Raw genomic sequence first — 15,675 nt, forward strand, 5'->3', positions numbered from 1 at the left:
TCAGCCACAGTCCCGCAGGCGAGGCGTGCACTCCTGGGAGCGGGGGAAGCGGTCGCTGCCTCTTGCCCCATCGCTGCCAGCTCACACAAGCACGCTCCGCAGCATTGCAACAGAGCTGACCACAGCTTTGTTGCAGTTCCTGAGAACTTGTAAGACAGGAAGGCCTAAAAGGCCAGGCATGGAGACTGACTCATCACCGTGCCTCCGGTCCTGCCTGGGGCATGCAGAGTCCCTCCAGCCTGATGGGGTAACCCGTGCCCCTCCAGGAGCTCCTACCAACACCCAGCTGTACAGAATTCACTGCACTTCTGCTTCCAGCTATTCCTACACTGCCTTTGCCACTGCCAGCTCCAAGAGCTGCCGGAGAAGGGGAAAAGCAGCACTGGTCCTTCCACACAGCCCACCAGCGCTGCACACCGGCGTGCCTTGAGAGCATGAGGACACCTCACCAGGCTCAGCTCCTCCATCACGGGCCTGGAAGCAGCTTGTTCACACCAGGCATGCTCAGAGCCCTGACATGAAGTCACTGCAATTAGACAGCTGCAGTTTTATTTTGCTCCCGTGGGTGTGTAGCTGCCTTTCCCAGGACGTGAAGAAAGGCGGATGACACTGGCAGCCAGGGAGGCTGACTCTGAGCCAGGGAGGCTGCTCACCCAGCGCTGCTGTGCCTGGAAAAGAGCTAGTCCCAACTCGTCTGCCGGTCCCTTTTAGTCCTGCACGTTAGGGCTCAGCATGCATGTGGGGCTGCCTGCGTCCCTGGGAGTGCCTCCCTACTCTTGCCACTGCCCAGTGATTCAGGGCTTAGGACTGTAGTGAGATCTGGAATTAGCTTTATTGTTCCTGTAACGCGGCACACGCTCCGGGCAATGCAGCAGGCGTTGCACAATTGACTTAATTTTATCTGAACCAGCAATTACGCTGTTGTTGCTCAGCTCCAGCAGAGAGGACTTCTGTCAGATCACTACCATAGGTCTTCAGGAGTAAATGCCACAGGTGGGTTATGGAAGATGTCCACTGATGAAGATCCCTTGATCCTGGGACAATCATGCTTCACTACCCTTACTGCTAGCAAGCCTTAAACGTGCATCTTCTTGCCCTGAACATGCAGAAGAGTTAATCCCCTTCCTATCTGCATCTGCCTTAAACATATTTTAAGGCCTTTATTTAGTCTCTGCTTGGTCTTCTAGATAGTCCCCATTCTTTCAGCCCTCCACTGCAGCCCATGGCATCTAGCCTTCCAGACACCCTCGTTTCTCATCTCAGGTCATCTCTATGAGGTGCTCAGAGGGCCCTTTCTGACCTTAACAAGGCATGAATATCTCAAGGAATGGCAAAGGGAGCGTTTTCTGCCCATCTCCACGTTGTGCTAGAACATTTCAGGGCAGCAAAGTATGTCCCAAATGCTGTCATGCTAGAACTGCAGCAGCAATCAGACATACGATGCCGGGCCCATCACCAGGAGCAAGCTTTAGGGTGCTTTAGGGACCCTGCACGATGGCTTGCTGGGATACTACTGGAGCAGTTAGCATCACAAGGGACTTGCTTGAACTCACAACGTCTGCAAGATGCAGTCAAGCCCCGTGCTTTCAACAGACTCATTAGTTTCACCAGCCAATGTTGTCCGCCCTGTGTTAACACAGAGGTGCCTTTCTGCTTTGAGAAGGTTGTCATCACGACTCACCCTGCAGCAGAGCATCGCTGGCTCTCTGGGCTTACGAGCCCAGCAGCTGGGTTCGCTGCCGGTATCCTCAGCCAAGCAGTAGGCAGTGCTTGGCCATATGGGGCTCTGGGAACTGTTGAACTGAAAGAGCTCCTTCCTGCCTCATTGCTCCTGGGCTCAGGGTCCTGCCATATCGTCCAATGCAGCCACTGCTGGAGAGCAAACTGCACAGGGCACTGATGGGCTGGAGACATATCCCGGCTCCTCCACCTCCCTGCTGAGCCATGCTGCTAAGAGGATTATGGGCAGAGCAACTGTGCAAGGATGGAGTGAGGGGTAAGCAGAGCAGGCACAGATGCAACCCCTTTGGGAAGCTCCTGGCTGAGGTTAAAGAGGTGGACAGGAGCCCATGTTCCTGAAGCACCCCTCGTCATCTGGTGCTTGCCTTGTGCCACCCCCTCAAGCTAGTCTTCAAGTGGAGCGCACTGGGCTTCCTCCCCAAACCCATAGCACAGCTGTGGTCTCTTCTACCTTCCCAAGACAGCCGTGACCCCAAAACGCTCTGTGACACTGCTTGCCCTGCCTGGAACAGCCTGGGTGGAGCTGAGGTCTGAAAAGTGGGAGCAATGGTTTGGGGAACTGGGGTGTGGATGGGATGTACCAGGCTGGGCTCTGAACAGGTCATGTCCTCCCCAGTTTCAGCTCTGGGTGCTTTTAGGTGTGGCAGACTTTAACATGCTTCTGGAAGAGAGCTGTTTGAGAGGCTTTGTTTGAGTAACTGCAAGCAGTGGTTCCTGTACCAGCAGGTACCTGTCTGAGAGCTGGCCGATCTCCTGGGCCCCATGGGCAGCGGCAAGCAGGGGTTTCCTCTGCAGCATGCAGGGCTCTGCCCCTGGAGTATCTTCGATCTGTTTTTCCCATTCTTCTGTCAAGAGATGGTTGAATTCTGACTCACTAGCCTAAAATCTGCCTTGCTTTTTGTACCTGTCTGGGCGCTGGTGCAGGGTCTAACTTTGTTCTGAGCAATGACGAAAATGTTTCCCGAGCAATTCTTGCAACCTTGTGATTTCGGATGTGGTCTGAAAACATTTGCAGGGTCTTCTTAGGCATGTGGGTAACATCTCTGTGAGAGAGGGGTCGCCTCGGGACGAGTCTTCTTCCAGCCAGGGTGAGCTCAGCCTCCGCTGTGTGCTTGCAGGCTGCTGCTACCAGCATCTGCCAGGCTGCTGAGCAGTCAGGCACTGACAAGATGCAGCCGATTGGTGCTCCCTGGATTTAGCCAGCTGTTCTTAAGCATTTCAAAAAAGCTTAGACATCTGTTTGGGCTTTTCAGATCAGAGGTACATGGAGATGCGTAGCTCCGAATGACTCATGGCTCTCTTGTCAGTCATTGCTGCCCTGCTTGTTCAACATAACAGCATCTTGAGTGGTTATTTTCACTGTGAACATGCATTTGCAGCAATGATGAATGAGGGACATTTCACCGTCAGGTCTCTACCAGAATGGTATATAAACAGATCCAGGCATCTCCTGGCGAAGTATCACATCATTTTACACCCCGAGGTGCCACCAGATTGTCATACAAATCTTCCGAAATTGGGTGAACCCCACAAACCTTGTGTGGCCGCCTGAAAGGCTGCTCACTGCCTAGTTCCAATGCTTGTGCTTCCAACCACTGCTGCAAAGCATTCATGCTATAAACACCCCAGAATTAATTTGCACTGTGGAAGTAAAGAGGGTGCTAGGAGATACCCAGTCAAAAGTGACACCTTGGCATCCAGCACACGTTTCAGTGAGCCCCTTGGCAAAGCTTTTCATGGGGAAAGATGATCCCATTGCTCCTTTTCACACAATTTAACTTCTGAGGCTCAAATTTTGATGCCTCAGTGCTACAAATTACTCTCTCACTCTCATGGACTGTCTGCATCAGCATGGTCCGCGTTATCTAGTGATCTCTGAGGTCACTCAAAGGACATTTATACCATGGGGAGGAGTTTAGGGATTTCCAGAGTTATTTTCCAGAGTCACCACAGCATCCTGTCCAGGTTCAGCAGCACTCACAACCTGAGGCATCTCTGTGGAAAAAAAAAAAATTTCCCACCAGCTTGATTAAATCCACTCTGATTGTTTGGCTCAGCCATTTCTGCAGGTCTCAGAAATGTGTTGCTTAGACACCAGCACAGTCTTCACAGCAGTACTGCTGCTTTCAGTCACTTTACACGTGTTCATCAGTGAAGGTGACACTTTCCAGGTGACTCAGGCACAAAGAAAGGCTATTGTGGGTGGATAATTTAGGTCCAGCATCCAACTTTCAGAACGAGCTGAGAGATGACAGCGCCTTTCAGCAAAAACTCATTAAGTCAGAGGGCTCAGGCAGAGGCAGGGCTGGTTCTGCACTGCAGTGGATGCTGCGAGCATTTTGGAGGGGGGAGGAAAGGATGGACACATTATTCATTGTAGCAAAGCCAGACATCAGTGAAGTCACTGCAAAGAGACCCCCTTCGAGGTGCTCCAAGCTCTCCTCATCCCCAGTCATTTCATAAAGCTTTGTGAAATCAGATCAAAACCAGGAGGTAAAGCAGAGTCAGGCTGGAGGAGGAGGAGCCCATCGGCAGGCAGGGCTTTCAGACACAGTGCTGGGGCACAACCGTCTTTAAGGGGCTTGCGGCAAAGGACAGAATGGAGTTTTCCTGCTTTTTTCTCACCGATCTCCACAGAAGCTGGGAAAGCTTGTGCTTGCCTCTGAAGTGTCTCTCCCGGGTGTTGCTCAAGGACCTTGAGCGGCTGGCAGAGACCCAGCTCTGTGCTCACCCAGGGATCACACCAGCGCCTACACCCACCGGGAGGGAAGACCTGAGCCAGGTTCTTCGCTGCTTTTCCTTCCTCAGCTCCCAAAGTCTCTCCCGGTCAATGCCTGGATGGTGCCTCGCACCAGCAGGACACCCACCAAGAAGGTGCCACCTCTGCCCCTCAGCGGAATGCCCCTCTGCCAGGACCGGCAAGCGCAGTAAGACCAACCCTTGTGCCCCCATGCCCGTCCCCCGAGGGAACTCCCGGGTCTCCCGTGGCCCCTGCGAGGCAGGGAGCGGGGGGGTCCGGGAGGGTGCTGCTCCTCGGTGACTCCACCAATGCACCCAGCCGGCTGCCGGACAGCAGAGCCGCATCTATGCAAAAGTATGCAAATACGCGCAACGCACGCAAATTTATGCAAACGCACGGAATCGCACGGAATCGTCTCGGGCGGGGCGGCCCGCCCCAGAGCGCCGGTGCCGCCCCCGGTATAAGGCGGCGGCGGCGCGGCCGTCCCGGCCGTGCGGAGCTGCTGCAGCCCGGGGAGAGGCAGGTCGTGCGGCGGCGGCATCATGGTGAGTGCCGGCCCCGGGCTGCCCCCTCCCTCCGGCCCCGAGGGTGTCCCCCAGGAGTGGGGGGGAACCCCGGCGGGGCCCTCCCCGGAGCAGGCTGCGACCCCCATAGCTTCACGGGGGGGGGCTCCCCTGGGAGCCCAAAGGTGCGGTGCGGGCGATGAGAGTACCCTCTGTGCTTGCCCTGCCTCTGCCTGGCTCCAGCCCTTTCTGAGCTGCTCCCTCCCCGGCCCTCAGCAGCCTCCCTCCTTTGAGCATCCCCCTTGCACCCGTCTGACATGTGCGAGGCCAGGAGGCCACTAGCCAAACCCGGCCGTGTGCGGAGACCGGCGTTTGGGCTGACCCTCTCACCTCTCCTCCCTTTTAATAGCCACGGTTCCTGCCCATCTCCCCTGGTAACGCCTCCGGCTGTGGGGGAGCGCACCCAGTCTGCCAGCCCCCCATGCTGCAGGCCCACAGCTGAGCCCCAGGAGCAAGCTGTGCCTTCACCCACTGCCCCGCACCTCGGGTGCCAGGGTCCAACCCAGGGGTGGGCATCACTGTGGGTGAGCCTCCGGGCTGCCCTGCTGCTGCAGTCCTGCTGCGAGCTCTGGCCCCTGAGCTTTCTGGCTGCTCTGGAGAGTACCCCAGCCCCAGGGTGCCTGCTGCCCTGCAGGGCTGCGCTCCCTGCCCTTCCTGAGCCAGACCTTGCCGCGAAGAAGGCAGTCTGCCAGCTGGTGACCAGCAATGCTGCATCCCTGGTGCTGCTAGGCTTTGCCCAGCCTGCTGTCAGGGCTGGGTCCCCCAGTCAGTCCTGGCTGCTGCGTGTTGGCGGGATGAAGTGCGGTGGCCAGCATAACCCTCTGCCCTCCGCTCTGATTTGCAAGGTCCTTGGCCAGGGAGGAGTCCTTTCTCGTCTCTTCTTTCTTGTGGTCATCCAGAGGTGCTTGCAGCTGTGTCAAGTGCTTGCTGTGCACTTCTGCTGAGGGTCCTGGAGCTTCCTCAGGACTTACCGTTGGCTCCTTGTGTTACAAAACCTTTATGGACCTGCTGGGAGGGATAAGTAGGGTGTCACTTTGCTGCCCCTTGCACCTCAGCTTTGGGAAAGGTGGGGACATGAAATTCTGCCTCTCACCATGGGTATCAAGGGCTTATTTTTCTGTCATCCCTCACTGTCACTGCTGCCTCTGAAATGCAGCACCAAAAGCACCCTAGATGCAGAGAGCCAGGACTTGCTGTAACCTCTGCAACTTCCTCGGACGGCCGTCGTTGCCGTGCTCCTGAGCGCAAAATGGCTGGCTCCACCGGCTTCCTGCCAGCTGAATCACTGTGGGGCACCCATGGCTCTGGAAATCCGGTTTGGTTTGGATGCTCCTCTGCCTCAGTCGTGCCTGATGACGCATCCAAGTCCTTGGCAACAGCAGGGCTGAGGCACTGAATATTTTGGTTCTTGGTGAAAGGGCTGCAGGCTCTGGGGTGCCTCACCTGGAGGGAGCAAGACTGCAGAGCCCACCTCAGCCTGGCCTCCCCTGAGGGACCTGAGGCTGCCCTTGAAGCCCTGAGCTAGAGGACCCTCCCACCTCAGCCCTTTGGTTCAGTTAAGTGCATCTAATGCTTCCTCCTCCTCCAGAGCTAATTTAGGGAAGCTGAGCCTCAGAGCACGGCAACTGTTCACTGCTGCAAATCCCCCGCCTTGCTGGGCACCCATCCTCAGTGCCGTCAGCTCCAAGCGCCCGGGTGATGCTTTGTCACGCCAGTAGCAATAGGGGCCATGCCAGCTGCTGCAGGGCCCCAGCCCTTAAGCCAAGTGGGTGTTTGGGCAATGGAGAAGATGCTCCCTGGGTGCTTCCCAGGGCTGTGGGTGAGGCAGTCCAGGGAACGTGCTGGCCTGGTGTCCTGGGCTCCAGCAGATGGGTCTCCATCTTCACTGGACCCCTGAGGTGGGCAGTCCAGTGATGGGAGGCAGAACACCAGATTTGGGAGAGGGCAGCAGACTGGGATGGACACAAGGCACCCAGGTAGCGCAGTGTGGCTCAAACAAGCCGACAAGGGCCTGGGCTGTCCTGCCTGAGTTGTGCACCACCTGCAGCAATTGCGTTTGTGGTGCCGACCGGGATCTGACCCTGCCTCCCCCTCCCCAGCGCGAGTGCATCTCCGTCCACGTCGGCCAGGCCGGCGTCCAGATGGGCAACACCTGCTGGGAGCTGTATTGCCTGGAGCACGGCATCCAGCCCGATGGGCAGATGCCCAGCGACAAAACCATCGGTGGAGGGGACGACTCTTTCACCACCTTCTTCTGTGAGACCGGGGCTGGGAAGCATGTCCCACGGGCCATCTTCGTGGACCTGGAGCCCACCGTGATTGGTGAGTGTACCTCGGTTGGGCAGTGACGATGGTCGCTATCTCTGGGAACAACCCACTGCGGGACAGTGCCTAGGGTGTCTCCTGCCACGTTACCCCTGGGCGAGTTAGAAAACCTCTGACATTGTGCCAACCTCTCCTTAGATGAGGTTCGGGGAGGAGTCTACCGCCAGCTCTTCCACCCTGAACAGATGATCACTGGCAAGGAGGATGCTGCCAACAACTACGCCCGCGGGCACTACACCATCGGCAAAGAGATCATCGACCAGGTGCTGGACAGGATCCGGAAGCTGGTAGGTGACCACAGAGGGGGCAGTGTCCCCCTGGGGTGGGCTCCAGCATCACGCTGGGGGTGGGAGCATGGGGGGAGTGCCGCTGTGCCCTGGGAAGGATCTGTGGCTGCCCAAGCAAAAGTTTGAAACTTCCTTCCAGCAAAGTCAGTGCTTGGAGGAATCTTACTTGGCTCTCTTTGCAGGCGGACCAGTGCACAGGCCTCCAGGGATTCCTCGTATTTCGTAGTTTTGGAGGTGGCACCGGCTCTGGATTCACCTCCTTGTTGATGGAGCGACTCTCCGTTGACTATGGCAAGAAGTCCAAGCTGGAGTTCTCCATCTACCCTGCACCACAGGTCTCCACCGCTGTCGTGGAGCCCTACAACTCCATTCTCACCACACACAGCACATTGGAGCATTCAGACTGCGCCTTTATGGTGGACAATGAAGCCATCTACGACATCTGCCGCAGGAACCTGGACATCGAGCGCCCAACCTACACCAACTTGAACAGACTCATCAGCCAGGTTGTCTCATCCATCACAGCATCCCTGCGGTTTGACGGGGCCCTGAACGTTGACCTGACTGAGTTCCAGACCAACCTGGTGCCCTACCCTCGCATCCACTTCCCCCTGGCCACCTATGCTCCAGTGGTTTCGGCTGAGAGAGCTTATCACGAGCAGCTGTCGGTGGCCGAGATCACCAACTCCTGCTTTGAGCCAGCCAACCAGATGGTGAAGTGCGACCCTCGCCACGGCAAGTACATGGCCTGCTGCCTGCTGTACCGCGGGGACGTGGTGCCCAAGGACGTCAACGCTGCCATCGCCACCATCAAGACCAAGCGCAGCATCCAGTTTGTGGACTGGTGCCCCACGGGCTTCAAGGTGGGCATCAACTACCAGCCCCCCACGGTGGTGCCGGGGGGGGACCTGGCCAAGGTGCAGCGCGCCGTCTGCATGCTGAGCAACACCACGGCCATCGCCGAGGCCTGGGCTCGCCTGGACCACAAGTTCGACCTGATGTACGCCAAGCGAGCCTTTGTGCACTGGTACGTGGGCGAGGGCATGGAGGAAGGGGAGTTCTCCGAGGCGCGGGAAGACATGGCCGCTCTGGAGAAGGATTACGAGGAGGTGGGCCTGGACTCCTACGAGGATGAAGAGGAGGGCGAGGAGTAGAGAAGGCCCTGGCAAAAAGGACCGTGCTCCTTCCCCGTGTTAGCTGCAGAAATCCTTTGCAATAAACCATTTCAGAGCCTCTGTGTCTCCCACTAACCCCCCAGCTGTATCGGTTTCTTGCCAGGTCAGGTGTGTGGTGAGTGCTTCAGCTCTGCTGCTGGTGCTGCTATGCTTCCTCCCAGTGCTCTGCTCCAGCTCCAGCTTGCTCCCCACATAGGTAAGAGCCCTGTACCTGGGGGTTATGGCCAGGACACATGGTGTGCTCTGGGAAAGTGCCCACGCATGTCCATCAAAGGGACCTGAGGAGTGCTGATGACGTGATGGGAGAAGCACCTAGCTCAGGCATAGGGTCCTCTGTCTGGGAGCACCTCTGCCCACTCCCTGCCTGGCTGTGCCAGTGCTCTGCCATCACCCTGGGACACATCGCCCCACTCTGCCTGCCCCAGCTCGTCTTCTGCATTGGCCCTGTGCTGAGCCCTCTCCCTGCCCTGCCTGGCAGTGAGAAGTCCAAACACCAGCTCCTGGCTCCAGCTGCAGACTGGAGATTTCTGTTACCCATTATCCAGCACGCTGGGTCCAGAGATTAATTTTCCCTGCTTATCACTAATGCTCCAGCTACACTGACCCACAGGGGCTGTCCTCCCCTGCCCTCCTCCCGGCATGCACCCGTGTCAGCTGGAGGGGAAAGTGTGAGCCAGCCCCGGGCTGCATGGATTGCTGGAGCACAGCCAGGCACTCGTCCCACTGTGCAGGGCTGCTGGCACCGTTCCCCATGCCCGTGACCAGAGTGCTGGGCTCAGACTGAGTGGTGCCTGCTGCTGTGCCAGTGCAGGAGTTGCTGCCCCTCACGCTGGGCACTGCTCTGATCCACTCCTTACCGAGTTTTGTGTGTGGGGCAAGGAAGGACCCTGCTCCTCCGAGGTAATCCCATTTCAGACACCTTCTCCCTGTGTCTTCAGAGACCTGACTCTGCTGCTGGAAGCATGCAGGTGTTGGAATTGTGCCCTATTACTTTTTTCCTAAGGTTATCCTGCACCTCTGATCTAGACCTTGCTGCAGAGGGACACAGCAGCGTCTCCTGGCATGCTACTGAGCAGCAGAGCCCCCATCCCCACGGGCAGGGAAAGCTGTGTGAGCCCATGCCCTGGCAGCAAGGACAGAGCCCCGTCCCTGCTGCACGTAGCGTGCGAGGCTGGGGTGCGGGGATCTGCCTTCCGCCCTTCGGCAGCCAGGCTGGTGGCCCCCACATTCTCAGCAGCAGGATCAGCCCTGACCCCAGCGGGGGAGGCTGTGCTAGCCGGGGCTCAAACGGAGCTACTTCTCTGAGTGTAGTTACAAGTCGTTAACAGCAAACGGGCTGCAATGACCCTTTTTTTGCAGCTGGGCTAGCCCCTCAGCCCAGATTTGTCGTGCTGATCTGCAGTCTCACGGAGGTGCGCGGCACTGCCTGCCTGTCCCCGCCGGGAAAGAAGGGCAGCCCTCGGCCAGAGGTTCCCCAAGTACTGATGGCAAAGTAAGGTTTGGGGGCACCCTGGGCTCCAGAGCCTGACACGTTTCTCCTCCTTTCTCCTGGTCTGGAGACCCAGGTGGTCTCGGGGTGTCCCTAAACCCCAGGGAGCCTGCAGTGCGGGTGAGCTGGTGCCAGAGCGGGGTAGGGGCTGCTGTACCTGCTCCGGCCCCCGTCCTGGTGGCTGAGCACCGCCTGTAACCCCTGAGGGCTGGAGCCCTGACCTGCCCGCAGCCTGGCTGGATGCCCCCCGCTTCCCTCCCGGCAGAGGAGGGAGAGGGATCCCGGTCCCTACACCTTGGGGGTCCTCCGCAGCCGGGAGGGACCCAGGCAGGCTCCCGCTCCCCTTGAAGTGAGTACTCCCGCCCCGCATGCAAATGTAACCAAATGAAGGGGGCGTGGCGGCACCAAGCCCCTCCCACCTATAAGAGGGCGCTGCGGCGGGGATTGCAGCAGCCGCAGCTCCGCGCCGAGCCGAACCCCGCCGCACCGAGCCGCCGGGAGAGCCCGGACCCCCAGCCGCAGCATGGTGAGTGCGGGCCGGGCGGTGGGGCAGCAGGCACGGCGGCGGGGCGGGGGGCGCCCGGCAGCCTCCCTGGAGCACCGGGCACGGCGGAGCCGCAGCGACTCGCCCCCTCCTTCCCCACCGTGACCTTGGACAGCCCCACCGGCCCCTGTCCGGGGGCAGCCCTGCCCCCCCGCCGCTTCTGCCCCCCCCCCCCCCCCCCCCCCGCCGCTACCGGTCTTGGGGCGCCTGGGTCCCCCCGCCGCCGCAGCGGAGGGGGCGCTGAGGATGAAGGGGGGCGACCCCGCCGGTGTGGAACGGTGGCCGCGGACGGACGGGGACAGCTGCCGGGGGTGGAGGCACCAGCCGGGCACCGGGGGCCGGAGCTGGGCGCTCGGCGGAGCTCCCTCCGCGGCAAGTGGGCGCCCTGTCGGGGCGGGCGCAGGGGTCCCGTCCCTCCGGTCGGTCCCGTCTCGTCCCGTCCCGTCCCCCGGGGGTCTGGTAGCGGCGGAGCGGGCCGGGGCCGCAGTCCAAACCGGGCAACCGCCTCCCTCGCCTGGGGCCGGGGCTATATTTAGCGGCTCGTGGGGGGGGGGGCACACCGGGCCGTGCCAGGAGGCGCAGCGCCCGGCCCGCTGCGGCACTGACCGGGCTCTGCCGGGGACCCTGCCCCGGGCCGGCCTTCCTCCCGGCCGGCTGAGGCTGCCCCGGCCCTCCTCACGGAGGAGGCAGGAGTCCTTGTTCTCCCCCAGCGCTGGACCGGGGCGAAGACCCCATCGCGGCTCAGGGCGCTACGCAGTCGGGGAATGTAGGAGCGAGGAGCTCCGGGACCCCCAGGCTGAGTTGTGGTGTCCTGCCTGGGCGAGCGGGGGTGCCGGGAGTAGTGATGCGGGGATGCTAGGGCTAGCAGAGGAGGGATGCCAGGGGTAGCGGAGCAGGCCTGCACCTGCAGGAAGGGAGCACAGGAGGCACACCTCCAGCTCGCAGCCTGCTCCTCGGCGCTTCTGCCCACCCGAGTTTTTGCAGCATGGGGTTGGGACTGCATAGCTTGAGGAGTCTCTGTACTGCCTCGCAGACTACTGGGCTTCACAGACAGCCCTCCTCTGGCTGCCTCCCACTGCCCCCGCATTCCCAAGGCCCCTTGCCCCAGGAGGCTGAGTGCTAACCTGGCTCTGGAGCAGCAGGCAGAGGGGTTCCCCATGGTGGCTGCACCTCATGGGTTAAGCATGTCTGCTCAGCCCAGCACCTCGCTGGGCTGCCCTGCATGGGGAAGGCGCTGCGGCTGCTGGGGAGCCTGGCAGGGTGGCTGAGGCAGGGGAGTTGGGCCAGGCTCAGCTACCTGCACTGCTGGAGGACAGCCCTGGCCAGGGTCCGTGGGGCTGGTGGCTCCCAATGCCGGCTGAGTGTGAGGGACACCAGGGCCAGCTCCCGATCTAGCGTGGTGCCTGTGCATGGCCAAGGGCAATGACAGCCGTGTGAGGACCCTTAGGGGCATGTGAGGACCCTTAGGGGCATGTGGGAGGCCATCCAAAGGAAAATGTGCTCCCTGGGGTCGCTGGCTAGGGCAGGTCCCATGCGGGTGGTCGTGGGGCACTGGTACCAGGCAGAGCCCTCCCTGGGATGGGCAGGATAGAGCTGCGCCAGGGTCTGACCCTGCCTCCCCCTCCCCAGCGCGAGTGCATCTCCGTCCACGTCGGCCAGGCCGGCGTCCAGATGGGCAACACCTGCTGGGAGCTGTATTGCCTGGAGCACGGCATCCAGCCCGATGGGCAGATGCCCAGCGACAAAACCATCGGTGGAGGGGACGACTCTTTCACCACCTTCTTCTGTGAGACCGGGGCTGGGAAGCATGTCCCACGGGCCATCTTCGTGGACCTGGAGCCCACCGTGATTGGTGAGTGCTGTAGTTTGCACAGCCTGGGGTGCAGCTCTGGGTGGGTAGCAAGAGGCTGGTGCTCATGGTCTGCTGGCAGTATCCTGCACCAGGTTCAACCCCAGGGCCTTTTGTTCCTCAGGAGAAGCCACAAACCCGAGCACCAGCTTTTGTTCCTGAAGTGTCCTAGAGGCAGCGGTGCTGGTAGTCTCTGCTACCACATGTGCATGACGAGAAACCAGCCCAACCGGCACGGCAGCTCCCGCTGTGCCGCTGCATGCTGTGGGCAGGCAGCTCTGGATGGGTGGGAGAAGCTGAGCTCCTGCCTAGGGAGGTGGCAGCCACCTCCCTCTGCCAGAGAAACCTGACGCCTGTGGTGGCCCTGCTGACGTGTGGGTCCTTGGCTGTGCCCTGGCAGGCGGAGCTGGGGTGAAAGATGGGTGCTCACACCCACTTGGCTGCTTGGCGGCCACTTTAAACCAACAGCCTCCACCAGGCTCAACCCTCCCCTGCTCCCTCCTAGATGAAGTTCGGGCTGGAATCTACCGCCAGCTCTTCCACCCCGAGCAGCTGATCACCGGCAAGGAGGATGCTGCCAACAACTACGCCCGTGGGCACTACACCATCGGCAAAGAGATCATTGACCAAGTGCTGGACAGGATCCGGAAGCTGGTAGGTGACCGCAGAGGGGGCAGTGTCCCCCTGGGGTGGGCTCCAGCACCATGCTGGGAGTGGGAGCACACTGCAAGCCCTGCTGTGCCCTGGGAGGGATCTGCAGCTGCCCATGGCTGGGCTGGACCAGGTCCTGAAGGACTTCTGAACAGTCAGACATTCACAAAGAAATCCATCTCAGAGCAATCTCATGTGTCTCTCTCTGCAGGCTGACCAGTGCACAGGCCTCCAGGGATTCCTCGTGTTTCACAGCTTTGGAGGTGGCACCGGCTCTGGATTCACCTCCTTGTTGATGGAGCGACTCTCCGTTGACTATGGCAAGAAGTCCAAGCTGGAGTTCTCCATCTACCCTGCACCACAGGTCTCCACCGCTGTCGTGGAGCCCTACAACTCCATTCTCACCACACACACTACACTGGAGCACTCGGACTGCGCCTTTATGGTGGACAATGAAGCCATCTACGACATCTGCCGCAGGAACCTGGACATCGAGCGCCCAACCTACACCAACTTGAACAGACTCATCAGCCAGATCGTCTCATCCATCACAGCATCCCTGCGGTTTGACGGGGCCCTGAACGTTGACCTGACTGAGTTCCAGACCAACCTGGTGCCCTACCCTCGCATCCACTTCCCCCTGGCCACCTATGCCCCTGTCATCTCCGCAGAGAAGGCCTATCACGAGCAGCTGTCGGTGGCCGAGATCACCAACTCCTGCTTTGAGCCAGCCAACCAGATGGTGAAGTGCGACCCTCGCCACGGCAAGTACATGGCCTGCTGCCTGCTGTACCGCGGGGACGTGGTGCCCAAGGACGTCAACGCTGCCATCGCCACCATCAAGACCAAGCGCAGCATCCAGTTTGTGGACTGGTGCCCCACGGGCTTCAAGGTGGGCATCAACTACCAGCCCCCCACGGTGGTGCCAGGGGGGGACCTGGCCAAGGTGCAGCGCGCCGTCTGCATGCTGAGCAACACCACGGCCATCGCCGAGGCCTGGGCTCGCCTGGACCACAAGTTCGACCTGATGTACGCCAAGCGAGCCTTTGTGCACTGGTACGTGGGCGAGGGCATGGAGGAAGGGGAGTTCTCCGAGGCGCGGGAAGACATGGCCGCTCTGGAGAAGGATTACGAGGAGGTGGGCCTGGACTCCTACGAGGATGAAGAGGAGGGCGAGGAGTAGAGAAGGCCCTGGCAAAAAGGACCGTGCTCCTTCCCCGTGTTAGCTGCAGAAATCCTTTGCAATAAACCATTTCAGAGCCTCTGTGTCTCCCACTAACCCCCCAGCTGTATCGGTTTCTTGCCAGGTCAGGTGTGTGGTGAGTGCTTCAGCTCTGCTGCTGGTGCTGCTATGCTTCCTCCCAGTGCTCTGCTCCAGCTCCAGCTTGCTCCCCACATAGGTAAGAGCCCCTAGGTCCGCTCCCTGGGACTGTGGCAGACATCCCGCCCACTCGCTGCTCCAGCCAGGGATGGGTACCGCTTCCTCGTGTGGTATATGGCCCCGCATTGTATCCTGGACCTCAGGGAAGCAGATTTGGCCTAAGCAGAAAAAGATCAGCGGCTGCTGGGACTTCTCCTCATGTGCAGCCCGAGGGTGGGTGGGCTCATCTTGAAGGATAGTGGCGTAAGTAGTGGGGGCAGTCTGGCACCCCTGTCCCTGTGGTCATAGTGTGGGACAAGGGGCATGCCCGGCTCTGCGGTGTAGCGGGTGCACCTCAAAAGGGCATCCAGTGCGGCAGGAACCCCCGCGGCCGCTTTACTGCTGTGTTGTGGTGAGAGGATTAAAGGAGGGGAACGCTCCCTGTGAAACTGCTTGTCTGCATCTCTTTTTTTATCTCCCCTCTGTGGGCAGCCCAACTGCTGCATGTCCCAGTGAGCCCATCCAGCCAAGGGTGCCAGCAGCGCTGGGGAGTGTCCCCAGTGCTGGGATGGTTGTGCTGTCCCCAGGCTCTGCTTGCCCCCACTGGAGCAGGGCTGCTGCCCCTACCCCCCCAAGTTCTGGCAGCTCCCCAGCCTGGGCACCCACCTCCCTCTCCTTGGGCAGCTAAGAAGCTCTGCCTGTACCCCTGCCACTGCCTGCCTGCCTGCGCCGTGTTGAGCCCCTTCCCGCAGTGCCCAGCCCTGGAAGCTCTGACAGCGGTGCCTGGCTCCAGCTGCGGAGTTGTCTGAACTCCCATCAGGAGCGTGCTGGGGCCAGGGATTAACTTTCCCTGCTTACTGCTCATGCTCTGGCTGTGCCGCCCCACGGGGGCTGTCCCGTGCTGCCCTTCCCCTCCAGCAACGCTTGGCTCCTCAACCCCGACAGCGTGCCC

The 15,675-nt window shown here is 60.2% G+C and overlaps 2 protein-coding genes across 3 annotated transcripts; both read left to right on the forward strand.

Moving 5' to 3' along the window:
- Window positions 1-4,923: 4,923 nt before the first annotated feature.
- On the forward strand, window positions 4,924-8,905 carry LOC126049797 (tubulin alpha-5 chain-like). The gene is made up of 4 exons (XM_049826835.1): window positions 4,924-5,025; window positions 7,143-7,365; window positions 7,507-7,655; window positions 7,838-8,905. Exons 1-4 carry the CDS (start codon window positions 5,023-5,025, stop codon window positions 8,807-8,809), a joined length of 1,347 nt encoding a protein of 448 aa, XP_049682792.1. The 5' UTR covers window positions 4,924-5,022; the 3' UTR covers window positions 8,810-8,905.
- On the forward strand, window positions 4,924-14,642 carry LOC126049853 (tubulin alpha-5 chain). Of its 2 annotated transcripts, none has more exons than XM_049827045.1 (4): window positions 4,924-5,025; window positions 12,493-12,715; window positions 13,218-13,366; window positions 13,575-14,642. In XM_049827045.1, the coding sequence occupies exons 1-4, from the start codon at window positions 5,023-5,025 to the stop codon at window positions 14,544-14,546; spliced, it is 1,347 nt and encodes a 448-aa protein (XP_049683002.1). In that variant the 5' UTR covers window positions 4,924-5,022; the 3' UTR covers window positions 14,547-14,642. The 2 variants fall into 2 exon arrangements, with proteins under 2 accessions (XP_049683002.1, XP_049682925.1); XM_049826968.1 differs by lacking the exon at window positions 4,924-5,025 and adding an exon at window positions 10,714-10,845.
- Window positions 14,643-15,675: the final 1,033 nt, after the last annotated feature.

This window comes from Accipiter gentilis, chromosome 1, assembly GCF_929443795.1.
Source record: "Accipiter gentilis chromosome 1, bAccGen1.1, whole genome shotgun sequence".
Classification (NCBI taxonomy): Eukaryota; Metazoa; Chordata; class Aves; order Accipitriformes; family Accipitridae; genus Astur; species Astur gentilis.

Excerpts from the sequence above, each read along its gene's own strand:
- LOC126049853 (XM_049827045.1), top strand. Across the intron at positions 12,716-13,217 it reads CCTGGAGCCCACCGTGATTG|ATGAAGTTCGGGCTGGAATC; the intron begins GTGAGTGCTGTA and ends GCTCCCTCCTAG. Across the intron at positions 13,367-13,574 it reads TGGACAGGATCCGGAAGCTG|GCTGACCAGTGCACAGGCCT; the intron begins GTAGGTGACCGC and ends CTCTCTCTGCAG.
- LOC126049797 (XM_049826835.1), top strand. Across the intron at positions 7,366-7,506 it reads CCTGGAGCCCACCGTGATTG|ATGAGGTTCGGGGAGGAGTC; the intron begins GTGAGTGTACCT and ends ACCTCTCCTTAG. Across the intron at positions 7,656-7,837 it reads TGGACAGGATCCGGAAGCTG|GCGGACCAGTGCACAGGCCT; the intron begins GTAGGTGACCAC and ends CTCTCTTTGCAG.